Here is a 27,825-nt window from a genome sequence, read left to right on the forward strand (position 1 = left end):
GTTACAACGCAGGGAACCTAGAAACATGAAAGCACGTGTTGGGCATGGACCTAAATCCTTACTGAGAGAAAATAGACTGGATCTTACCAGGGATATTAGTAACAAACCACACTTTGTGTGAAATTCTGGGATAGATCTCTACAAGTCCTTGTCAGCAGCAATAAAGACTCCCCATGACACAGCCTTTCAGAGCCAAAAAACCAGTAGCGGTTTCTAATGCTTTCTCATTCCATTGTCTTTGTTACAATTTTAAAGCTGTGATTCAAGACTTAATATAGTGCATTTTAGAGTAAATATGATAGCCTAAAACATCTGAGTCTGGAGTTCAGCATCACTGAATTTACAGGTATACTGCTGCATGGCCTAACTAATTAAACAAAATCTGATCCATCAAATGGATTATGTCAAACAGGTGATAAAACTCTCTATAAACCCCAAAATTAAACCTTCCCTCTTCAGAGAAAAGCCTAGTGCAGCCAGGAGCAATGTCTCAAACTAAGCCTTCTCCATCTCTTTCTCAGTGAACAACGGATATCATAGCATGTCCAGTGAGAGATTATTCAGCCATAGGCAGCACACAGTTGGTCTGTTTTGTAACGCAATATTTTTATAATTCTCTCACCAGATGATGCAACTACAGATTAATTAATAAGAACCAAGTGTAGCTCTTCTTTACATCTCACTCGTTTCTTACAAAAACGACTGTATGTTAGTAGAATGCACATCACTTATACATGTAGTACTTTTAACATTATTTTTTGGAAAATAAATTATTAGTTATTTACAATAATTCTTAAGACCTCCAAGAAGCCTTCTCCCTTTTAAAACTTCTTTTATGTGGTTTTAGCACATCACCATGACTGTTTCGTCTTTAAACCAAAATATTTTACCTATACATTTAAAGCTCTTCCATAGGGCTTTCAGCAATATTTCAGTGCCCCTCTCCTGAAACAAGTCTGAATAGATTAAGTACAGTCTTCAAGAGGTAACACTTTTGCTCACCTATCTTCAGTATTCTCCTTTTCTTTTAATACAGTCTACTTGTTTTTAAATTTACCTATACATTTAAAGCTCTTCCATAGGGCTTTCAGCAATATTTCAGTGCCCCTCTCCTGAAACAAGTCTGAATAGATTAAGTACAGTCTTCAAGAGGTAACACTTTTGCTCACCTATCTTCAGTATTCTCCTTTTCTTTTAATACAGTCTACTTGTTTTTAAAAAGTCTTTATTGACCTTAGACTTTTAAATCAAGCAATTCGGAATGTAACACTCAACTGTTCAGTGTAATGCGATTGTTATAACAAAGATGAAGTAAAATGAACTGTAGAAATAACGGAGTGATGGAGAAAAGAGAAAAAGAAAAAAGGGCAGTGACTCACAGGATCTTCACAGTTTACAGACAACCCACTAACACTGATGGCAACTTGTTACTTCCAAAGAGCTCAAACTTCCTTATAACACAGATTACTTCACTCTCATCTAGAAGAAACATCATTCTATATGCCTCCTATGTGAAAACAGGATCAACTTTCATACAGCTCCCCAAACCAGAAGATCATGTCCAGGAAACAGCACCACTACAGAGGGCTACAGCAAGGTGTTATACAGGTTCTTTTGCTCTGTAGAGGATCTTTTATTAATGCACCAGTCCAGTGTTTATGGTACCCACTGTACCTATGACCATCTGCAGAGAAGCTTTTCAGTCACTGAAAGAATCATAAGATACTTGAGGCTGGGCAAGAAGAAACCAGCTATGACTACAGGCAAGAAATGTATTTTGAGAAAAAACAGCAGAACAGCTTGTTAAAAGTTAACACACCTGCCCCCACCCTAACTTTGTAAGTCCTTCTCCCACTATACTAATGCTTTTGTATCTTTTCTGATTCACCGGATATAAATGCTATATTCCTCTGTTACCATGTTTTCACAATTACTTCAATCTGGGCCAAAGCTAGTGGTGAGTCATACAACTGCCTTTCAACAGGACTGCAGTTGTTCCACGTCAGTTGTTAGCAGCCCATCCATGCAAACCCATGGTAATATTTTGGTAGTATCTCTTTAAAAGTAAACAAACTTCTATATTTTCTGTTAATTCCACTTAGGTTTTCCTTTTACTGTGTTGCTTTGCTGTCCAGAAGACGGAAAGTTTATTTGCTGTACGTAGGCAAGGAAAACCTTGTTCAGTCTTTCTCCTCCTCCTCCCTCATGTATTTAACTGATTCCATCCTCAGAAGTAGCTCCTTTTCATTATTATGCAATCACCTTCAAATTAATTTGATTAAACTGAATTTGATTAAACCTCATGAAAAGCTAGCCATGCCAGTCATGCCAGTCACATTTTGCAATCCTTAAAAAAACCCAAAACCAACCAACAACAAAGCCATAACAAAAAAAACACCACAGAAAGAAACCACCGGACAAATAACAAATAAAACACTGGATAAGTAATAAATAGACCAGACCTGAGGATGAAGTTTTTCAGGAATATCTGAAAGGAGTTTGTTAGTCAATAGCAAAAACTTCTAACTGAAGTAGGTTCTGCTTACAAATTATCAGTACTAAAATTGCCATCCTGCTGCTGCTTATACTAATTGAAAAATTAGTATCAGCACATTTCTGCAGCTTCTCAAGTGAACATTTTTCAAGAGAATCTTAAGAAACGTGACTCAACATGCTACCTATGTAAAAAATTAAACCCTCCAATAAAAATAAACCCTATATACAGCTATGCATAAATCCCATCAGAAAACAACCCATAACATCCAACTTCTACTTAATATAGATCATTATCACAGCCTGCTGCTCACTTTGCAGCTTGATGAAAAACAATCCAATGTTATGTCATAATAGTTTTAGCCTAGCTAGTATCTAGCTAACAGGATTTATTTGTTGTAATAGGCTAATTTAGTATAACAAGTTAAACTTCAAAAGCCCAGCTTCTAGAACAACTAATTTAACTTCCTCTACAGGAAATATGCTTATTTGAAGGCATCACTGGTATTTTCTGTGGAAAGAACACAAGATAACCAGAAAAGTATATCTGCAATGCCTCTGTCATGATCATATGTGATGATTCTTAAGAGAACCATAGCCAGTTTGGCACTGTAATTCAGGAAAGAAAACATTCACTTACCGCAGTGTGACTGGAAAACCTGTGGCTTGACTACCTGATTGCAGATATTGCACACTACAAGATAGAAATCATCATGAGCTGGATAATGGCCAAATAAGTGCATATCTGTGGGAAAGTTAAAAATATATACAAGAATTAGAAATTATGCTTTAAATATATCTTAAGAAAAAAAAATATTGAAAATACTGTAGGGCCACTACTGTTATATTAATTTATACAAAGCAAGTTTATACACTGCTCTATAAGAACTTCTTACTATGTTCAAGAAACTTTTTTTTTCCATCTTCTGGGTTTCAAGGTCCTATGCTAAAATGCTGCGGTCTCATCCCTCAGTCAGAGCACAGGCAGCAACACGTTTGTCTTTACACTCACTGCCAAGACGTGGAATAAGCATTTCTGTACTAGTCAAATGTTGGAACAGTAAAATAAGACGTCTTCCAAAATCCCTGCCTAAAGTTCCTTTTAGGAAACATGGTGCCTGGGTTATGCTCCATATTAAAATATTCCAAGCTTGACTACAGATTGCTAGAGAAAGTATCCAGCTTAAAAGCTAGTTATAGCAACCAAGGTCAAGGATCCTACAGCTTAAAATACAGTCAGGAATGTCATCCCTGCTTTGAACCAGATGTCATGACATGAAATTTCTGAGTTTGTGTGAGTGTTCACTCTAGTTCAAACGCCCTGCTGTTTGTTTCCCCAACAAAAACTCTGGGAAGAGACAAAGTTGGTTAATGAGGTATTTCTCAGTGACTGCACGAGGACTTTCATGAAATCAAAAGATGGGTACAGTCAGATGATAACAGGTACTTGTCCTTCTCAGCTGAAACATAATGCAATACATGCATTCATAAGCCATTATGAACAGAGTAAAATGGGCTTAAATTACTACTGAAGGCCTCAGAGCTCTAACATTACAAGTGACATAACTTGTTTCGCTTTGCTTTGCTATAGCTTAAGAACAAGCACACATACTCATCCGTTGCAGCTCAGCTGCAGTCGCTTTTCTGCACTTTGGTGTGATTCTGTCACCATGCCCAGTGTTGTTAATGAACAATTTACTGCATTAGTAACCCCATCCTGAGTATCAGCCACAGAGATCATGCTACCCCTCAGAACAGGGCAGTGACATCTTCATTTAAAGATCTTGTAAAATGGCATTCCAATGTTATTCAGCAGCACCTTAAATCTATTGCAAATGCAGCCTCTGACTCGGACTGAAATATCAACCCAGTGCCTTTTAAACAGGAGGAAAAATGAGAAGACCCTCAGCGAAGACAAATATGCACAACAGCAGCTATGATTGATAAACATCAATGACTAAATCCTACTTCTCCAATAAGTTGTATTTTTTTTTAAAAGTAGTAATTTCTTTCAAAAAGTGACTTAAGCAGGTACTTATTTCATTAGTTCTTAACCAAAGCAAACATTTTGGCCACAGAAATACTTTGATAAGTAATTCTGCCCTGGCCTGTACTGCTCTGTAAGTAACATCGCTGCTTACAATGGTAGTACTTGGCATGATGAAGTGCAAAGTGTCTTCAGTCCCTGAAAAACCCAGAGAGCAACAGGGCACCCCGCTCACAGTAATTCAGGCAGCATCACAAGTAGATCCAAACAGGCTCGCTCAAGCATTCTTGGGCACAAACCAGCACCACCAACCTGCAGGTATTTCATAGTCTGATATGAAATGAATTGTTCCTTTATCCCCTGAAAGCCAAAAGCTTCTATGTTACTGCTTGTACCAGGCTATGAAATCCAGCTGAAAGGTTAACCAGTCATGACCCTTTGCAGTGCGAGTCTTGGACTAGCCAAGCCTTTAAATGCATTACAGCCAGATGAATGCAATCAACATACTTAACTTAAATTTAAAAGAAAGGCAATGGTGAGGTGTAAACTCCTCTGGTAATTTCTTGCTGTAGAAAGCATTAGTACTGATGAAGCCAAAACTGTACAGTTAAGATTAAATTAAATCCTCCCTACTGGTAAAACAAACAAACAAAACCCTAAGCAGGCACTATGTCTGACCTGTTTATTTTATTTCTTGTTTTAATGTGGTAAGTCAGTGACCTTAAAAATCACTTTACGCTGGCAATTCTTTGCCAAGGATATTTTTGATCAGAACCTAAAGATTTCCACTAACAGCACTGTAAACTCCACAGGAATGATTATTTCTTCCAGATAGAGTTTGACACAAAGTCTCAGCTCAAAAACATGCATTTAATTACAGTTCTGAGGCATTTAAAAAATGGATAAATATCTCAACAACTTAATTTTTTTGTTGTTGTTTGAATGGTCCAGTGACAATCTATGTATGAAAACATACAGACTTTGCCCTTTACAAACATAAAAGTTACAACTTTTTTCCATTTTAAATCCTTTAAGTACATTTAACCTTCACAGATCTGTATACCAGCCTTTAAAATATGCCCAGCTCTGAGGCATACAAAGTCTGGCTGGCTCTGAGTTTTTATGATGTCTGGCTACAGGGAATAACTTACAGAAAGATGTAAGGTATTAGTACTGGAGGAATATATTCAAGGACATAGATGGAATAAGAAATCAGGTTAGCTCACAGGTTCACAAAATCATGTATGTCTTCATCAGGCACTGTCAAGAGACAGAGCATGAAGGAAAAGTCCTGATACCTACGAGCTCACTGCACAACCCTGGCAAACAGCACTGCACATAACTGCTAAACAGCACCAGTTCAATTTTCAAAGTACTGAGGGAGCAGAAATTTATATGCAAAGAAACTGCACAGACACATAGGAGAATGCACCAAAATGCTGCTGTGAGAAACACAGCATCAAAACAACACACAGATGCAGAGTGAGTGACATCCTGAAACAGCGCTTCGGAAGTTTTTCATTTTGCAGATGCTCAGGTACAGCCCAGTGGAGGTGCAAGTGGCTACTGAAAGGTGAGCCTTATTACATGAATCAAAATTATTATCTACCTGTCAAAAGTCCACTTAAATTAATCCAAGAATCTTGAGGACATGAGACCACAGGTTTCAAATCAGAAATAAGAATCACAGTACACAATAATTGCTATTATTGAATCAGAATAGCTAAAAAATTTCAACTAAACGCTATCTTTCAAACAAGATTCCTTAAGAACCTCGCTATTTGGGAGTTTGTAAAAAGAGGAAAGTTCATCAAGATCAAGCAGGTTCAAATAATGCTAACAGTTCATATACATTAACAAGGTGACACAAATCAGTTTCACTATTAAACTCATAATTTTTAAGCCCACACAATATATATATAAATTACTTTTTAATTAAAGCTAGATGAAGCATTAATATTATCCCACCAGAAATTCCAACTGGGGACACACTTTATTAGGTACAATGATATTACAAATGCAATCCAGATCAGAGAACTTACAATGAAGAAAGCAAGGAAAATTCAAAATGAAAAAGAAAGCAGAAAACATAAACAACTATATATATCTTTGTTTTCTTGCTTTTAATAAGAATAGTTCAATGCTACCATGTCCTACTCAAAGCAATCAGGATTGAAAGGGTATTGTGGACACTGGTATCTTTCTTAGATCAGATTACAGCCTTAACACCTTGTACGTGCAGCAAAAAAGACAACAGCCTCTCCAAAAAAAAAAAATTATCTTCTAAAGGCAACAATCACAGCTCCCTGCCTGCTCAGTCAGATGCAGTGGTGATAAGCTTTTCAGGAAAGGTTAATTTTGAAGAAGAAAACATCTCTCCAAAGTTCGCTCAGGAAAGACTGCTTCATGGAAACAGGCATGACCAGTGAAGAAGACGGCAGGTAATCAGTGAATAAGATGAATGACTATCAACTAGTACTGACATAATTATCAAAGTACAAAAAGTACTTCTTATACTAAATTAATCTATTACAAAGTACAAAGGGAGGGACAGAAGAGCAACTGCAAAGAGTATATATTTTCTACCAAAACTTGGGTCTCCCCTTAAAGGGAAACAAGTGCCCAAGGTCTGCATGACTCATCCCAGATCAGCAGGGTGATCTCTACCAGAGGCTGTGACACGCTTGTTCCCTGTGTACAAATACAGATAGGTACAAGTCTGAGACAGAGTGATGTGTCTAGCCCTTTTGGTAAGTAAAAGCTCTCCATGGCCCCCATCACAGTTACCTCATTTTACTGGAAGATGCCTTCAGTAGATGCAAAGCAGACCCTTGATGGCAAGAAAGAACAGATAACTTATTTCTCACTAGATACATGCTTTGCACGAGTGCTCTCTGTACGTACCCCACTCCCTGGCAATACTGAATTGTCGTCCCTTCAAAATGGAATCTCTTGGACAGCGTGTCTGTTGATACTGTACACTGACAAAAGCCTTGCTTGAAAATGTGATATTTGACTAACAGGATGTGAAAGTGTCCCATGTCATGTGAAAAATATGCAAGACAGGTGGAAATCAGAGACAGCAAATGCTGACTGTAGGAAATAAGACTTTCCTAGATTAAAATCCTAAACCAAATATTTCTTTGTGAATATACTTTGCTGTGGTGCTTGGAAAATAAATACAACTTCTGCTTATAGTTTTTGTATTACAAACATTTGCAAATACAAAGAAAATGTTGCTTCTGCAAACTGTGACACAAACACAAAAATGCAGGTGTCAGACATGACTTTTTATCTTCTCCAAAAATGCACAAAAAGGAATTATTTTTAGTAACAATCAAAGCCAGACGACTTATATGAAGTTCCTTCTCTATTATTATACAGTTCATAATCATTTACATCCAACAGCATAATATAACACAAGCTAGAAATAATCTAAAACATTCTTCCCCTTCAGAATTAAGGTTGTCAAACAGCAAGACCTCACAATATTGTGTGGGAAACTGAATTTTTAATTATGATATTTTGCTGTAAGTTATACACACTTTAAACATTCTCTTATACGTATCTGTTGCTCTACTAAATACACGCATGAAGTCTGCTTTGAATAGTATTAGTGATGCTTATGTGTAAAGAGAGAAAAGGGGAGGAAGGAAGGGAAAAAGAAAGACTGTTCAAGACACACTAGTTTAAAATTAATAAAGAAAAGCTAAAAAAAGAAATGGCAAAAATGGCTATGGATAAAACCAAATCCATGTGGTTTCTCCAGCTCCTGGAGATACAGATTTTTAAACTCTGTGTCTAGAAATGTACTTAATGTTATTTCCCTCTTGTTCCACAGAAGTGACAAATCCATCCATCATTCAAAAATGGAGGAATGCACAAAAAATGTTCAGTGCATTAGATTACTGTTACATTTGAGATTACTTAAAAACTAAGTAATTTGAATGGTGAATGGAAACTTGAAACTGAAACAATAAGAAGACATCTTCAGGGTATTACTCAGACAGCAGTTAAATATGCCTGCAAAGACAGGATAGTCTTATCTTAGAAATAAATGTCACACTCTTTCCACTTAACATCAGCTTTATTCTCTCCCAAGTATGGTTTTCCTTTAGCTTTCTTTTTTTACATAAAACCCAGTAAGTTGCTTCAGCAATTAGCTAGCCAGTATAAATTGCATTTTACCCCTGAAAATGCCAGTCACAGTTGCAATTAATCACAGAATAATTTAAGCTGAAAGAGATCGTTGGATGTCATTTACTCTAAGCCCCTGCTCAGATCACATCTCACTTCAGAGGCAAAACCATAAAGTAATGCTCAAGCTCATTTGTTTTCTGAGGGAACAATGCAGGTCGTAGCTTAAGTAACCATGACATTGAGGAAAAAGTAAAATTAAAATATTAAGGACAGGACTAACATAGAGCAAAACACAATTGTCCTAAGTCCCGACTTAAGTCCTTTGGGTGTTAATGCAAGGAACTGAAGATTCTTCATGCTAAGAAATAAGTGATTAAAGATAAAAAAACAGAAATACTGGACTTTTCAACAATAATAAATGAAACACAACAGTGATGAAGAAAAAAAAAATGCAGGGAAAAAACCCAGCAAATAGACTTCACAAGAGTCAATGTGGTAAAGAGTCAAGGGCATGACACCTTTAAACCAGAGCAGTAACTTCAAATGGTATGCTGCTTCCCAGGTTAGAGCAATCATGAGGATTTGCAATCATGCTGGCAACCCTAAAGAATGTTAGGAAATTTTTATTAATTATAATTTATCCAGGAAATAGCACCTCCAATGACCTGGAAAGATTTTGTACTACACTCCCTTATCTGGGCATTTGGAAACTGTATTGAAGATGGAAGTGATGCCTTCCATTCCCAAAGACCCATAACAAAAGCAAAACCAGAGGGTTCATAATTGGGAATTAGCTAACTAAACAAATACTGGGAATTAACAGTATCTGCATAACTTTTGTGACAACAATCCATTTTGAAGGGATTATAAAGTAAGCTACACATCACTGATGTTACAATTTGCCTAAGATATTATATGTATATATATGTAAAAGAAAAAAGGAAAAAAAGAAACAAACATGGGAAAACGTGACAAAGATTTTCTTCCACAGCTCTGAAGACTTTAATGACATTTATGTAGGTTATTTGCCATCCCATTTTGAAAGAATTTGGCAACACAGGAACAGAAGTGTCAGGGCTACCAGATTAACTTATCATGAGAATACCGGAAGAGAAAACTCGAAACTCACAAGTCCAGGAAGTATGTTGCATACCTACAACACCAAGAAATCTCAGCTTTTCACATCTTAAGATACCTAGAGGATAAGAAAGTAGCTAATACAGGTTTTTCCTTCCTAAAAAACCTACTTCTTAAAACATGCTTATATAGAGGCCCATGGCCCCTTACCTCCTGGAGTAGGCAGAAGATAGCTCATTTGCTTCTGGAGTCTTTACTTTACTCTCTGTACATGACTCAGATAAAGTACAGCCTCCAACACTGAATAATTAAAGTGCTCAGCCACTCTTGTGTGTTTGCAAAGGCATTAATTTCTTCTGTAACAATCTTCACTGTACAACACTCAAACATTGTTTTGCAATATTCTGCAGCCCCACCACAATTTAAACTAACAAAAGTTAGGCATGGGTATGTCCCTTTTTGACTTCAAGCTTCATATTCCTGCCCCCCTCTTGTGCTTGTACCATGAATTAACTGATTACACAAGGAGTCAAATTCAAGACAACTCTGACCCAAGAGCAAAGTAGACAAGAGGAAGGACAAAACAAAACAAGGAAAGGTTTTCTGACTGTTTAATTCCATGAGCTGCCCCACTGTAGGAACCTGATGAACGCTACCACTAACATAACACAGAAGGAAATGCAGAGCCCAGAACTGGAGAGCAGGAGGACAACCAAGACCAATACTGTAAAAATAAGGCTACTTGCTTCTCAGTTAAAGACAGCAAAAAAGTAATAAAAAATAAATTTATTTATAAAAAATGAATTTATTAATTTACACTGTATAAAAACATCCAGAAGCACATAATGTCATTTTACAAAATTCTTTATGTTTCTAACACTTCAGACTACTGAACTAATCTTTAAAACAGAGTTCCTACTTCACCATGTAACTTTCCAATTATTTTGTGCAATGTGACCAGACAGGTTAACTTTCACCTTTTCAGTTCCTGAACACACTCGCTTGCCTGCCTGTCCTTTAGTAAAAAACCCACTTCATTCTGATGTGAAGGGTGCACACTAAGAAATCAGTGCACATTAAGAGAAGGTCATATACCACTCAGGTCTGTTTGGATGATGATGAGAATTTTGGTTAACACTTTCTTTTTAGTTTCTTATAATCAGAGTCTAAACTACAGGGCAAATACAACCATTAAAGCTTCTAGAGTATATTAATAAACTATATTAAAGTTCAGTGAACATTTGCATTTGGCTGCTGCAGCCCAGGGCTGGAGTGACAGGGAATGGCCCTAGAAAGGACCACCTAGAGCAAAGATAATCCACTGCCTTGGCCATGCTATGCACCGGCCCTTCTCTTGCAAGTCAGTATAGATGAAACTGGAGAGTGGAACAAGGCTGAAAGATAAAGTAAAATCCAGTTTAGCTGGGTGACAGGTAACAAAACCCATGCGTGTAATTGAAATGGACATCACCCACTCAATATTTAGTTTTAACTAGGTAAGGGCATGAACCTGTATTTTGAGTTGCCTCCTATTTTACATATAACAATATATTCCAGGAATTAGAGCAACTGCTTACAAAATCCATTATTATAAAATCATACAAAGTCAACACCTGGAAAAAAATTCTGTTATGTGGTAAAATAGATACCAATTAAGCATATTAAGGTCCAAAGCCAGAAACAAAACGAAGAAAACCCAAAGCGTCCACACATCACTGAAACAACTTACCTCAGAAATCAAGGTGAGCAAAATACAACGAAAAAATAGGCTTTCAGGTGTTTCAAAGCAAGCTAGAATAGTCATCTTGACATAGAGAGTATCTTCAATTAAACTAACAGGCAAACAGTCAGATCTGGCTTTCGGGCTTTAAGGAGCTGTACTTGAAAATGTATCTTTTTCCCCACCAGCTAGTTAGTCTGTTAAAAGTATCACCTCTAGCTACAAATTTCACCTTGCTGATGTCTGGAAATCTTCAGGACAGCAACGGTACTATTAAATGACAGCAAAAATCAAATTACTGAGGGCAAAGAAACACTAAAAGATACATTATTTTAAAAGATCCAGATTATGCACTCACTATCCAGAAACAGAGGTGACACTCACTTTGTAGAACATAGAGCAAAACTGTCCTCAGGCTCCTGAGTAAGGAGAGCATCGCAAAGAAGTCCTGATCTGGAGACTTTCCTACCCTGCAAAACCAGTGGATTAGATACTCTTAGACGCTGGCGAGTGAGTATTGCTGCACACAGGTGTGCATAACAAAGAATAGAAGATGTGCAGCAGGATTATCAGTCTCTGCATTAGATTCCTGATTCTCAACTTCCCACAGATAGGCAGTAAGTGGAGGTATGGCTGGAAAGCATCTTCACTTCCCTCATAATTCAAAGTGAATGTTATGCATCTTGACTAGAGAGTCTCCATGAGCCACTATATAGCAACAGAACAATTCTTTCTTCCTTGAACTTGTATCAAGAGAAGTCTTGCTGCAAAGGAGACTTGTCAGCACAAGTAGTATCCTCCATGGATGACAGGACTGAGTTTCAACTGTGATGGTATGGCTCTCCTGAATTAGATGTTTGACCTTTAGCAACAATTACAAGGGTTGCACTGCATACAGACTTTCCCAGAGACTTCTAGAGCAGGTGGACTCTTACCAGCTTCCCTTTATGGAAGAGCACACCTTAACACAGGAAGAGATGTCAGGTCTACAAGGTAATTACAATAACTCAGAAATACAGTGTTTCAGGTTTAGATTTTTCATAAGACAGTTAAGCTTTCTGATACCTAGCCAAATAAACTAAAGAGGTAAGGAAACAATATGAACATATTGAACAGAAGCACCAAGGTGAAAATCTGGAGATATCAAATATAGTGGTTATGATACATGAGGTTCAAATACATGGGGTCTTTTAAAACTTTCCTCAGCATTTCATCTATTTCTAAGCTACTATATATATATTATATATTAATAAGTACTCAGGCTATACAGAGAGTACCTGGGACCCCTTCTCAGCTTTCACCTTTGGCATTACAACAGCCGATGATTGCTACAGGGCAATAGCTTGGTATTGCTGCTCTTCATCAGTGGAGCCTCAGATATTTATGGGTTTCAGAAAAGCATATTGGACTTCTGCAGGTCATTAGAGTCTTGGATATTAGTCTGTCTAGAGCCAAAGGTGAAAACACATTATCAGTAACAATAAGGGAATCTTTTGCCGCAAAGATGGGCTATTCAAATACTCCTACCACAGATCTAACTTTCTGATAGTCTGCACCAAGAGATTGGCTAAGAATGCCAATGGGGAAAGAGACTTTAATCTGCTATAAAGACCACCTTCATTATACCTCTACAGCTGTACTGACATCCATCCAAACCTAGGTGATTTCCAAGACTGGTACCAACCTAGCCAATAAGGCAAATGGTGCTCAACAGAGTGGAAACAAGGCTTTTCAGGTCATTCAATGCAAAATCTGCAGAATTTGAAGGAGACAGCTTTGCTTGACAGATGGGAAAACATAACTAATTTATGGTAACAGAGAACAACTATTCTTTCACAAAGTTGTCTATATACACGGTATTGTGGTTTATTACAGAGCCTGCAGGTTATAGACTGGTACCAGCAAGACCTGGATCTGCCTAAGCCTTGCTCGCTTGGAAGAACACTACTACCAATTGCACTCTGCTTAGGAGTCTGCTGCTTCTCTTCACACACCCAGGTTGTTTCAAAGCTTCCCTGCCTTTTTTGTTATGAGGCTGATTTCTTTCTTTCTGAGCTTCTTGATCAGCACTTGGTTTGATCCCATTTGGTGCTAAACTTACATGAACAGAAAAGCAAGTTCAGAGGATGGTGATCAGACCACATCAGTTAAAAGATAAAGGTTGAGAATGTTTAGCTTCAGCTAGAAGTACAATCTTACTGTCATGACATGAAACTAAGGGAGAACTGCAACTGTTACCAAGCCCTCCCTGACTTTGTATACAGAAGACTATAGCTTTCCAAGCCTGCTGGAACAACCTGACACTGTTAAAAAATACTTGATCTCACAGATGAGAGTGGCATGCACTAGTAGCAGGACCAGCAGCAACATCTAATCCAAGAACCTGATCTACATACATAAGGTATTTCCTCCTTACAGGACACTGATTCAGATTTTTTAAAAGAAATACAAATGCAAGAATTTTTATTCTGGGGAAAATGCAGGTCTTTTTCTACTCAAATATTGCAAATATCTTTTAGTGTTCAAATTCAATTGCTAGCAGACTACTTCCAAGAACAAAATTAGCACCTGTTAGAATAGGTGAGGAACAGCCAGAGTGACCAGACAAATTTATTTACTTCTTAGTACACCATAAATGTTGCTTCTAATTGTGGCTGAAGAGGTGAGAAGGTAGCATAAACTGCCGTCAATTTGTTTTCTGTCTCACAGCACCATAATCCTAAAGGTTCACCATAATCAGTATTTACTATTGACATACTGATGTGCTATTACTCGATTTCAAACCAGCAGGGTTTCTACGTGGACTTAGTGCAAAGATTTGAACCTTTCTATTGGGCAAGTAAAAATAAATACCTGAAATCAAAATAAATTAATAACCCATCTGTACACTATACAACAGTGTATCTGTACTACAGATCATATTTACAGTGGGTCAGGGTGTTTTCCCCTTATTTTTGTCTCTCTGCTAAAACCACAGCTTCAAGGATCTTGTATTAAGTGATCTGAAAAATACAGTTTGAAAGGGAAAAAAAAACTTCTCTGATCTTATTGACTTTTCTCCCCCCAAGGAAATGTTGAATACAGCCATATTAGGAACTACTGAATGTGGTGAAAAAAAATTAATTTGTAATATTTTATTTTAGTAATTCCATCACCTGGAATGTTAGTAATGAAATACTACAAAGGTTGCAGGTTTTCTTCTTTCTCTTCCTTCTCAATGCACACCAACAAAAAGATGTTATCTGTGTGGTAAAACAGTCCTCAGGAGAAAAATCCCACGACTGAAAAAACCCTTCACTCCTATTTCTTCTGTGCAGACTGCCATGAAACAGACTTTAATCCTCCAACTGGTGCTTTCTTCACAAACACTCAGCAAGACACAACTGGCACTCACACGCTAGCCTGTGAAGCTGTATTATCTTCTGCAGAAGAGCAACTCTGGTTTAAGGCAATACAACTGGACTGCAGGAGAGTGCTGGCTTAATTCCTGGCTCCCAAACAACATTCTTGCATGACTCTGATTAGATTTTTCTGTGCCTCAGTATCCCATCTCTAAAATCAGGATAATATGCTCTTTGTCTGCCCTGCCTGTTTAGATTGCAGCCTTTCAGTATTCTCTTACTATTTGTCCATACACTGCGGCCACAATGGGGCCCTTCATTTTGGCTGGGACCTCACTATGACTATAGAACAAGTAATGAATAAGATAACTTCCAGTATGTTTTAGAAGCTGTCTGTGACATTTGGAATGCTATTTATTAGAGAAGTCTTAATACTGTTTAAAGGAGCATTTTCATATCCAATGAGCATATATAATTGCATCAAATCTTCTTCTTTGTTGATATTTCCAAATAAAACTTTTGTTACACTTTCTTTACAGAAATCCTGCTTTGTTAGTTATTAAGGGTTAAACATTAGTTTAAGAACATTAGTTATTAAGGGTTAAAAAAAGTCCTATAGAAAAGAAATTTTCACAGGTTTCTAGCCCAGCTCTTTAACTAGAAGATTCTGATGGTTACTATAATAAAAGTTTAGTAATAAAAATTGCATCAGCAGTAAAATATTTGTCAGACAAAGACTAACGAGTATATTCTTCTAATTTTTTTAGCAGGGAAAATGAGAAGTAAATGAGCAAAAAACATTGAGAAAAATAAAAATCCCTTATGTCACCTATGTCATCATATCATACGTGAAGTGTCTCATTGCTTACCCATATACTGGAAGAGTGGATTCACATGCTGTTCTCCTTTTCTGAGGCGTTGTTATGGGTGCTTTTGTTGCTGTCAAAGCACCCATTACTGCTGAGGAAAGCCAGTATTTCTTTACACTCAACTTGGCCATCAGATAACACACAGAAAACTCAAATCTAGTTCTTCCTCTCCCAAACTGTTCTGTGCAGTTTTACAATCAATTTACTATTTCTTTATGACAATTAAGGAAAAACCCTGTTGTTTCAGTAGACCTAGGAAAAAAGCTGTTACGGCCAGTAAAAGTGCAAATTTGGTGTATATCATCTTTCACTACCAGGTTGCTACTTGAAAACAAGTCACTAATGATTAGTACTGTCTATTAATTACGTGGTGATTGCTGTATATCTGAATTTGTTAAGACTACGTTTGTCAAGAGACATAATTACAACTAGATCCAGGACTTCACTGCTACAGGGTAACAGAAATGGAGCTAATCTATAACAAATTGCTTCATAAGACACTATGATGGAATCTGCTATTTACCTGCTCTATACCCAATTTGAGTTCCTCGGTCTGTCAGCCCTTCAAAAACATAGCTAAAAAACCCTCAAACATAACTAAATATCTAAATACTTTGCATCTCAAAGCAATCAGAAGCACCCTCTGAAACTAATTAGTCATGACATTTACAACACATAAGCACTTTACAAGTGAAACAATCTGCAGCATTCAAAAGCTGAACAAATTAAAGAGGCACTTTCTACACAGTGATGTGTATCAATTTCTACTTTTTTTCTCCAGTAATTGCCTGGCTTTTTCCAATCCCCAAGTCCATTGCTAAAGGTACTTTTGTTTTGTTACTTCACTTCTCCCTTCAATAAAAGTCAATCACAAGAACATATTTTAATTTAAGAACCCTCTTCTCACACAAGATGGAAGGTGTCTGCTCGTTCTTAATCAAGAGCTGGGTATTAAATGAAAAGGTATTGTCTAAAAGGACACAAATAATTCTTATGCCAGTTCTCTCTGTGCTTTTTCTGTATTGCCTCCTACACCTATAACAGCACTTCTCTTCAGGAATACTGCCTTTCACGTTAACTTGTCTCTCCTACAAGTTACTTTCAGACAGACTTCCAATAAGATTATCTTTTTTCCTCCACACAATTCCAAATGTAATGGATTTCATTCTCTTTCTTGTTGGTGTGCAGACTGAGGTACTGCCTTAAGTGCTCAACTGCACTTTGGCTTTTTCAGTTGGAGGACTTTATGCCAAAGAAAAAAATAGGAGAAAAAATTGATTAGTGGATAACAGGATATGGAAATATGAATGAGAAACTTTTTAACCAAAGTCCAGACATGCAAAACCTCTACCCTTGGGCCACTGAGATAAAACAGTTAAAACAGGCGTTAATATTTCCTGCAGATTGAAGAGTAGTCTTTAGTTCCACTATCATACAGCTCCAGAAAATAGCTCTCTTGTTTTACGAATTCTGCTCCCAATGGAATAATTATCCTTGCAAGTACAATCACTCAAATACTTTTACTGTCTGAAAAAGCATACATACATCATCCGCTCTTACACTGAGATTTATACAGTACACTTACAGGCACACCACAAACATTTTCCAGAATAGGAATATGCTCCTACTGCGTAAACACATGAAGTATAGACAAACTAACCTGGCAATGCAGCACTTTGTAGTGGTATAGTAGTCTCTTCCCTATTCCAGGAGATAAATGCATAGTTTACCCAGACTAACCAAGTCCATGCCAAGAGCCTACTGTACACCTCAGGGAGTGTTCTTGTCTCCAAGAGGCACTACCCTTAGAGAAGAACAAGGTCACAAGAGGCTCTGGTGGTCAGTACAAGTCTGTATGCCACTAATGTGTCCATCAAATCTTCAATGTGAACATCCTAAAGCACACATGCATGCCACATTCAAGGTATCCTCTGCTCCCCACTTCTTCCATGGGTGCTATTAGCAAAGCTACAGTTAGTCACAGGTACAGGATCAACTACAATTTAAAGCCTCAAAATAAAGCTCTGCAGTTAAAGTAATCACCCTATAAAGGAGCCAACTCTGCTAAGACATGCTCATGAGTTTCGCTGCCATTAGATGAGAGAAAAATGAACATTTTGTTATTGTTGCTACATCAGGCAAAAGAGGCTTCAAGAAACTTGAGGAGCTTTTACCAACTAAAGAATGAGCAAAAGAAATTATAAGTATTTCCCCTCTGAAATGGTATTTCAGGGTTTTGAAAGTTCTGAAGACTTGCAAAAAATTTACAGAGTGAGTCTAAAGAAACCTGCCCATCTAGTAGAAGATGAATGAACAGCAGAAGAATGAAATGAAAAAGCAGTGGAAGATACATGTTACTTGTATCTGCCAGGAAAAAAGAAGTTTTACACTTGTTATACTGCACAGTACCATTCATAATACAAATCATCAGTTTAATACTGTCACTCAAAGGCATACACACTAATATAATAAAAGTTATTAATGGGGCTCTTTCATTTAATGAAAGAAAGCAGCAGTTTATTAGTTCAATCATGTTATTGTTCTGTTTCAATTTCTGCCACACGGAACACTGCACAAGTCAGATTCTGACCTGCACATACGTAATTCTCACTAACAAACAAAAAATTATGCAAGAATTTCATTTCCATATTCTCAAACAGACTTGAAAAAGCTTCAGTTGTCTTTGGAGCTGGTTTGTAAGTTTCCTGGACAGGAGAAAAAAGTGGCTTTTGAGGAGAGAACTACTCAAAATACAGGAAGATGACCGATTTTCCTAATTTTTATCTTAAGCTCATTACTTTATAATGATCTTTCCAGCTCACTCTTCTTTACAACATTACCTCACTTCCCACTACTTGGCAGCAGCAATGACTTACTAGTACTTGGTTTGTACTTCAGGTGGTTACTCAAATACCACAAGATAACATTTCTGGAGTTTGAGTATTTCTTTTTAAAAGAAGAGCTCCGCATGTAATCAAGAATCAGCAGGCAGGTTCAGATATTGAGATGTGCTACACTGACCAAAAAGGTAAGAATGTTTTAGAGCCATTTGACCATGGAGGTAGCAAGCCTGCTTCTCGATGCAGCCCCTTCAGTCCACTTTCCTTGCACTGGGTACTCTGCAGTTTCACTGCTGTTGACAGCTGAGATCAGGGTCTGAAGGGCTCAGTCATTTTTACTGGGGAACTAAGAACACATCAGGAACATGCACAAAGAAAAGTGCAGTGAGATGAAAGCAAGCTACCAAAAACGGGTCTGCTTCGTGACAGTCTCAGGTTCTTGGCACAAACGTGCAAAAAGGTCAGCAACATTTGCCATTTACTGACAAGACCTGGTCCCAGAAGTGATGCTTTCACCAGCACCCAGCTTCCCAGATTAATCTCATCCACCTAACAGCTCACTGACATGAGCAGACCACTTAACACTTTATATGCTGCAGCCTGATGCCTGTCAACTTTGCTTAGCAGGAATCTCCCCTCCAGCATTATACTGTTCTGAGGATTTGGGTGTAGCAAAGCAGTTATTAGGTTATTTCACCCAGTATTACAATGTTGTGCTAGCTCTGCAACAGTTAAAGATAAAAAAATCAACAAAACAGTTCTTTTTAAAGACTGGTTCCTCATGAGTTTAGAATCTGCATTCTTTTCAGCATTTCTTCAAGTCTGCTGTGCCTCCTAGGACTCCATGATTTACCTAATTGTAGCGTCATTGGAACAAGAGATTTCCTAGATAGAGTCCAAGGCACAGCATTTCAGAGACACTCAGTTTTCTGGCACATACCTGGCTTCTGCAGTGATAGTGCCTTAAAAAGAGAAAAAGGAGATAGAGAAGCGAAAATACACTGCCTTGTCTTTGCATTTAAGGTACACTCCAGCATCATAAAGCAACAAAAAAATATCATCAAGATTCACAGAGACCACTTAAGAGAATTTTTCAGCAACCCCATTAAACAAAAATATCTTCTACACTATTACAAAGAACAAACCTTCCTCCCATTTACTGTAACAGCATGGGTCCTTGGAGGGCTGTTACTAATTACTGCACAATCCAACAGACAGGACAGTGGACAAAAGAAGAGTCAAACCCTGCATTCCTTCATTGCCTACTGGGAAAACTTTTAGCCAAATTTCTGGACTTCTTAATGTCTTTCCCTGTACATTAGGAGAAGTTATGTACATTGTAACTCCTAATTACACACTTCCAAATTTACTAGTGAAAAGCACCACACAAGAAAAGATGTATAGCCATTATTATGCATTATCTTCATATATGTTAACTCCTCATCTGCAAGTTTATGCAATAATTACAATGGCATAAGTGGCACTAATTACTAACACAACATTTCATTTGGAAAAAAACCCACTGGTATTGCTGCTTTTCCAAAAGACGGAGTTAAACAAAATTCAGCTTCTGAAAAAAACAAACCCAAGCCAGAAAATAGCCTAAAATACAGTACAGCAGCCATGCGAGTGAACATCTGTCCACTGAGAATTTTCTGCATGTTCTCCAAGTGGAACTGTATCAAGGATCAGAAGCAAACTCTGGAGGTGCTTATGTGAGCTGAAGCTGCTTCAGTGTGAAAGGCAGATATCTTGAGGCAGGACTGCACTACGTATGCTTTTGCAGCCCTAGACCTGTGGAATGTACCTGCCTCAGGGATCTTGGCAGCAGTTGGGTGAGAGATTAATGTGGTGGATGGATTTAATAAAAGGTAAATTAATATAATGCCAGATAGAATCACTATTCTAACCAAAAGAGGCTGTGAAATTCTTTGTTAAGCAGGCTAAATATCCAAGTATAGGAAAAAAGCAGTATGCACTAACACCGCACTCAGCACAGTATAGTGATCATATACATCTGTAAAGTGTGTATTTGGAGTATCATGCAAGTGACATGCACCTTCCTTGTGAATCTCCTGTTTGACAGATGTGAGTTTTGTTGAACTCTGAACGGCATTAGCACTTGGTAGTAAACTCCTTGTTAACAAAGCATCTGTAAATGAGCTATTCAACTAGTCTGCAATTAAAAACAGTCCCGTTTAGAATCATAGAATAGTTAGGGTTGGAAAGGACCTTAAGATCACCTAGTTCCATCCCCTCCTGCCATGGGCAGGGACAGTTTCTGAGATTACCACAAATAGTTTTTCCAACTTTTCAACTGAAAGGATATTCTGCAGTTATCAGAGCAGAAGGTTCAAACGGTCAAAAATTTTTTCAAGAATTCACAATAGAATGCTTCTTCCTACGGAAAACTCTTCAGCCCAGAAAACAATTCCTTCCACAGTGTTAAAATATAAAGCATCTTCAAAGCTTCTGAGATACGCATAGGATTCCTAAACCACTTTGATACCTTAAAGTGCATTTGTTTGAGTTGCCAAGTTCAAGCGGAGTACATCATCTGATACCTAAACAGTCAAATGGCCTCAATTTAAAACTTGCCTTTCAATTGCAAGCATTAAAGAGTCAAGAATCTGTGTAGTTTATAAAACTGAACTCTTTGTTTTGATCAGAACAACATGTTTCTGCAATGTAAAGAGCCTCCAACAGCTGTAAAAAAAAACCACTATGGGGAAGCATATATTCTGAGTAAGTTACTAGGATGCACAGTTACTTCATGACTATCAACAGAATTCAGCAGTAAGTAAATAAATTTATTCACGGACTTAATCACTTTCTTTAATGTCCAATATATTACTTTATAACTTTACCACGCATTACCTATATCTGCAATACTTGAAGGTTACTTGCAACATCACTTTTTAACTACTAAAATTCTTGTAATATTTTTACATTTTCTTGTAATTTTATGTTAGTGAAGAACAAAAAAAGAGATTTTTTTTTTTCTTCCTGGCTATATAATCCTAAACTCTTTGCAAACAGAAACCAAAACTTGCTAATTACAATTCTATTTCTTTATCACTTAAGTGGAAGCATTTTCTGCTTTATGCATCAGCTGAACTGAATGTCTAACACCAAAGTCATCAGCTATTAAATTCAACAACAATATACTAACAATTTAAATAGAAAACATGGCCATAACTAAGATCCAACCCTGAATTCAAAAATCTAAGTTTATCACTACACATACATAAAGTGGAAAGACTTAGTTTCATTTAAGAGTTATATTTTATGCCCAGGAGAGTGCTGCAACTATTTACCCCTAACAGTCAGAAGCTGGTGATTTGGCCATTCACAATTGATTTATTTTGGTTCAGCATCAACAGGGTAGCTACCAGGAATTAATAGATGGCAATTCCCCATGTCAAAGAAAGGGTGAAAAGGAAAAGAAAAAAGGAAAGAAGAAAAAAAAAGAAAGAATTAAGTGACCAATCATGAAAAAAGAAATTGCAATACAATAAAAATCACCAGTAATCATTCATGCCCAGTTAATTATCAAAACATGCCCCAATTCTTATTAAAATAACGTATTTGTAGCTTGCTCACAGTCTCTGTTTACATTCTAGAGATAATTTACAAGTGCTTTACAACTGCATGTTTCAATAACCTTACAAGGACTTTCATTCCTCTGTGGAAACAGAGCATTACAAAATATCAAACTGGTTGCAAAACCACTGATGAAGTTGTGAATAAAATAATTTCTGATAAAACTTCCCCAACAAGCTACGCTATACAAAACCAAACTAAAACATTTCCTCCCAGGTGAACAGTTCTCCTTTGCAAAAAAAGATTTTTAAAATCATGTAAATAACATAGGACTATTTTTTCCAGTTCTGTCATCAACCGTTATTTCATATTTTACCTAAATGACTGAATTACTGTCTCATGACATCTGAATACAAAGTTATAAGGATCTCCTTAAATGACATGGTACTGATCTGACCGCGTGGCTTTCAATGCACAAGACTTCTAGATTTTACAACCTCCAAACATAAATGAAAAAGAAAGGTTCTCATTTTCAAAACAGTCAATATTCTCAACTTTTAAGAAAGATTTTGGACATGTAAGGTGAGCAAGATCATTCATAACAGGAGCTATCCTGCTGTTAATTGAAACTTTGCCCTCTATTTTGCAGTGCAGAGTGCTGAACACACATACCAAAGGAACTGTAAGCATCGGTAGCCCAGACAAAACTCAGTACACTCCAAGCAAACAAAAACTTAATCATTTACCACACTTCTTGATTCTTTCAAACAGATCCTGGCAATTTGCAAGCTCTCCTAGTATTCCCGTTAGGCACATCTGAAGCACTTACATAGAAAGCAAATTAGGCAAGAGGGCACACTACTAGCAAGGACACATCCCCCAAAACTTCAGAAGACACACTGCAAAATCCCCCCTGCTCCTCTTCTTTATCCTCCTTACCTAGGGGAATTTTGTCTCACCTCTAGCTCTCTGTGCCCTTTCACCTACCCAAGCATTCTAACTAAAACCAAACCTATGGCAGAAAATGCCAGGAGCAACTCAAAACCAAGCAAAAGAAGGTACCACAACAGCAAGTTCCTTGCTGCAAGATCTCTCTGTGAATGAAGCATCTCCATAGGAGTACTGTGAGTCAGTTTACTCTCAAAAAAATGAGCTGATACCTGCTAAAGTGAAGGAAAGCCGCCTTCAAGCTATGGAACATACATAGTGGTATCAAACTGCTACTCTGCCAGCTGCTTGGATCAAATTCTGAGGAGAAAAAACGAACCACAATTCAAAGCTGTATGATGTTTCAATACATAGGTTAGTAAAGTGCAGTCCACAGATATTCCTGTGTAAATAATATACTCCAAGGCAAGGTTTGCCACTGCCATCTGGACAGAGACCTGGATTTTGATGAGTACCTAACATTTGACTGCAAGTACAGCAAAATTTTAAACACAATGAAAGAAAACACAACAACAACAAAAAGCACAACTATTCTGATGACAAAAATCTCTTCCATAAGATAGCCCAGTAAGACTGGCACTTTGTGGAGAGATACAGAAAAGCAGGTTTTTTCTCTTCTCAAACACAGGAAGAATTAAAACTGCCACTGCTTCTGGCAAGTTAAAGCTGTGGCTGGTCTCAGTTTCCAAGGTCCCACTCAGGTATCTGGTCCTCCATTACTCTGCTCTTCATAAAAATATCAGTGGTTACTCAAAGTGAGGCGAACGGGAATGTAGCCTCTGCATAGACACAACTAGCTACACTGCGTGATGACAAGATACATGTCTTTGAGGAATGCTGTTGAAAATATGTCATGTGCTGTAATTACATGCAGCAAATTATTTTTTTTTTTTTATCCACCTCAGCTCATACAATCTCCAAATGAAGATGCATTTAACCAAAGCACTCCAGCAACACAACTGGAGATTTATCTTACATCTTTGGAGCAAGTCACTTGGCCTCTCCATGTTTGTTTCTCCATCTGTGACACTTCACAGAAAGCTTGAGAGGCTTAATTTATCAAGCAGCCTGCCAAGTGCTTTAGACAACTGTGTTACTAAAGCATTAAAACTGTGTTCATTGGTTCTGAAAGGGTAAACCAAAATAAACCCAGCAATATCCTTAAAAGAAGGCTACATTTTTAAAATGCAGAAGTATCACATTTTCCTTATTTTCCTTTACAGAAAAAGATCTCCAGACTTCAGGTATTTTATTACAGTAGGACAGAGACTAGGTTCTTCTTCTTTCCCTCCATTTACTGTTACACTCCTGAAGGAGGTGATAAGTGAGGAGAAGCAAACCAGTAACACCAAATGAAAGAGGCACATGCCCAGCCAGACTCATTGTTCTCAGGCCACAGTGGAAAGCCTATGCACACCAAGGCCTGTCAGCAATCTTTAACTGACAGCAGGTATCAGCTACAAGTTGCCTGATTAGGGCAGAAAACAGTCTGGATGCTCATACAGACAAGGGCAGACCGTCCCCAACACCTGCAAAAGAAAATGTATTAGATACTGGCAGTGAACACTATTTGAGTACTACACTTCTTTCAAAGCAGTATCCACGTGGAAGTTTTATATCTATACAGACCCAAAGTGCAGGCTTTTGCTCTTTTTTAGATGTTGCTTTTGCTGCAATATCACTGAAAGAATTCTCATGAAGCAATTCCTGGCAAGAGAAACAGTCTACCTAAAATACTGACAATGGACAAGGATCATCTAAAAATACTGGCTATATAATACAGACACAATTTAGACCCAACTCCCAAACACTAGTTCCACTGAAGAGTATATACTTTTTATAGCTAAAAGCAGGTGCTCTAAAAGAGACAGCAGAAACAAACTAAACCCAACTTCAATTTAGGCAAAAGACCCCCAAGCACACTGTATAAAAAGCAGAAAATCAGATGAAGGAAGAAAACTGATGCCTTGAAAGAGGGTCATTTTGAATCATCACATACTTAAGAAAAATACGAAACCTGAATACAGATATGGATTAAATGCTGCTGGGAAGGTTAAGTAGACCAATCATCTGCTTGATGTTAGCATGGCTGTTAGTATCCTGCAGAGCGTATTACCCAACAGCACATCCTAGCCTAATCCAGCACTTGAGAAATTGTGGATAGAGGGTTCTACATAGTGAGGGTACCCGGACAGGACCACTTGGTCCAAACACTCCGTTCAACTCAATGCACAAGTTACACACCAAGGGTGACTCTGAGTGTAAACCACTCAGCTAAGAAAGGATGGATCAAACACCTATCAAGCTGTGCCACCTTGTCAAAGGCAGCAACAAGGAACCGAGGAAGATTCAGATTCCCTGAACCCTTAGAACCCCCTCATGATACCACTACAAAGTAGCACGGGACATGTGTGACCCTGTAGATTCCTGACAAGAAACAGCCTGAGCTCATACACACAGAATACACACTGACATACATTTATAGCAAACTCATCATCCAATTCACACTTGGTTTTAGCCTTTCCAACTAGAGAGGAAAAAAAACCAAAACCAAAACGAACCGGAATACCCACCCCAAAACAAAAACAAACAAACATATAAAAAACCTCCCATATATTCCACAGACCTGAAATTCTTCAGTTTTTGTTGGGTGTGTAAGTCCCAAAATCTAACATGTCATTGAAAAAATCTAATATTGCACATTTTCCTTTTTAGAACCTCAATTTATGCTACCTTCTTACAAGTTTTTGGAGGGAGCAATACTGGTAAGAGGATGAGGGAGGAGAATTTATAAACTTGAGATGCAGCACATTTGCTTTCCAATTATTTTGTGACTCTTGTAAGCACAGAGTTAAGAGTTCTTACAAGAGTTACAGGACCACAGACACTGGGAAAACCTCTTAACGTGTGTCTTCACTGAAAACAGATTAGGTTCTTCCTTTAACACTACATACACAACAACTCTCATCTAAGTTGAATGGTCCCTTAAATGAGCATTTATTTGCCTTGCTGTAGACATAATCAAGAAAAAAAGGTAACACTTTCACTCAGACTGATCACAGAATAGAATCATAGAATAGTTAGGGTTAGAAAGAACCTTAAGATCATCTAGTTTGAACACCCCTGCCATGGGCAGGGACCCCCCACACTAAACCATGCCACTCAAGGCCTCATCCAACCTGGCCTTGAACACTGCCAAGGATGGAGCATTCACAACCTCCCTGGGCAACCCATTCCAGTGCCTCACCACCCTCACAGGAAAGAATTTCTTCCTTAGATCCAATCTAAACTTCTCCCTGTCAAGTTTGAACCCATTACTCCTTGTCCTGTCACTACAGTCCCTGATGAATAGTCCATCCCCAGCATCCTTGTAGGTCCCCTTCAGATACTGGAAGGCTGCTATGAGGTCTCCACACAGCCTTCTCTTCTCCAGGCTGAACAGCCCCAACTTTCTCAGCCTATCTTCATACGGGAGGTGCTCCAGTCCCCTGATCATCCTCGTGGCCCTCCTCTGGACTTGTTCCAACAGTTCCATGTCCTTTTTATGTTGAGGACACCAGAACTGCACACAATACTCCAAGTGAGGTCTCATGAGAGCAGAGTAGAGGGGCAGGATCACCTCCTTTGACCTGCTAGTCACGCTCCTTTTGATGCAGCCCAGGACACGGTTGGCTTTCTGGGCTGCGAGCGCACACTGAAGCCGGCTCATGTTCATTTTCTCACCGACCAACACCCCCAAGTCCTTTTCCGCAGGGATGGTCTGAATCTCTTCTCTGCCCAACCTCTTACAATGAAGAAATAAACTAAATGATGTCAAGTGCTAATATCACAGAATCATGGAATAGTTAGGGTTGGAAAGGCCTTAAGATCATCTAGTTCCAACCCCTCTGCCATGGGCAGACACATCACACTAAACCATGTCAGCCAAAGCTCTGTCCAACCCAGCCTTGAACACTGCCAGGGATGGAGCATTCACAACTTCCTTGGGCAACCCATTTCCAGTGCCTTAACATCCTCACAGTAAAGAACTTCTCTCTAACCTAAACCTCTCCTGTTTAAGTTTAAACCCGTTATCTATCACTACAGTCCCTAATGAGGAGTCCCACCCCAGCATCCTATTCCTTTTGCAAAACCATGACAAAAAGAGTTCACACACAGTTCATCAGAAATTACAGAGCCTCTTACCTTTCCACAAAGATTGACCTGCTACTTCCTTATAAGTCTATGGACAAGGAGGCAGCACCAGGAAAAACATGTTGACAAAGGTTGCTTTGCAAAGTAAAGCTGAAGGGGGCATTTGGCCCAGATGTCTGTTGCATGAACTTACAAGTGAGAAGGCACGAATTATCTGCAATGATTCTCAGAAGGCTAACAATTATATTTGTAAATTATTAAGTTATGCTTAGAATTAATGACTGGAGGGATATCTGTGGGTTTGATTACCAGGAAAATATAATGGGTGAATGGGAAGTGTTACTTCCTCTTTCATCTGCTATTAAAGGATGGTACTTTCTTACCCATCCTGCTACGAAGCTGCCTTCTGCTTTGATGACCTCATCTTTCACATGAACATTTTTAACAAAAGCAGCACTTAAAACGTATGAAATTTTAGGGAGGAGAGGAACTGAGAAGAAAAGTATTCCCTATGATCTGTAATGAATTTTTATGTTAAAACAGGCTACAGAATTTCATCGCATTGTTCCAGCTTTCAACCCAAGCTTTCTGACTGGCTAAAGCACCAGGTGCTTCCTGGGAAAGCACTGGGGCATTATGCAAGGACTTTGTGCAACAGAGTCTACTACATCCCTTGATAAGCTGTTCCTATTTAACTGTATCATTAGCAAATTGCACCTTATTTCTAGTCCAA

The 27,825-nt window shown here is 38.1% G+C and overlaps 1 protein-coding gene across 5 annotated transcripts in view; it reads right to left on the bottom strand.

The window, feature by feature from the left end:
- ATXN7L1 (ataxin 7 like 1) overlaps positions 1-27,825 on the bottom strand; it is a 115,883-nt gene that overhangs the window by 72,899 nt on the left and 15,159 nt on the right. For 2 of the 5 annotated variants that reach the window (XM_080638866.1, XM_080638870.1), the window contains one exon: positions 3,134-3,238. The exons of 1 other annotated variant lie outside the window; for it this stretch is intronic. In XM_080638866.1, the coding sequence (XP_080494992.1) occupies positions 3,134-3,238 (105 nt within the window). Of the gene's footprint in view, positions 1-3,133; positions 3,239-4,634; positions 4,680-11,801; positions 11,888-27,825 lie in introns of those variants that run through there. 2 more of the 5 variants (XM_080638868.1, XM_080638869.1) reach the window with 2 other exon arrangements.

The sequence above is a fragment of the Psittacula echo genome (assembly GCF_963264785.1).
Source record: "Psittacula echo genome assembly, chromosome: 1".
Taxonomy (NCBI): domain Eukaryota; kingdom Metazoa; phylum Chordata; class Aves; order Psittaciformes; family Psittacidae; genus Psittacula; species Psittacula echo.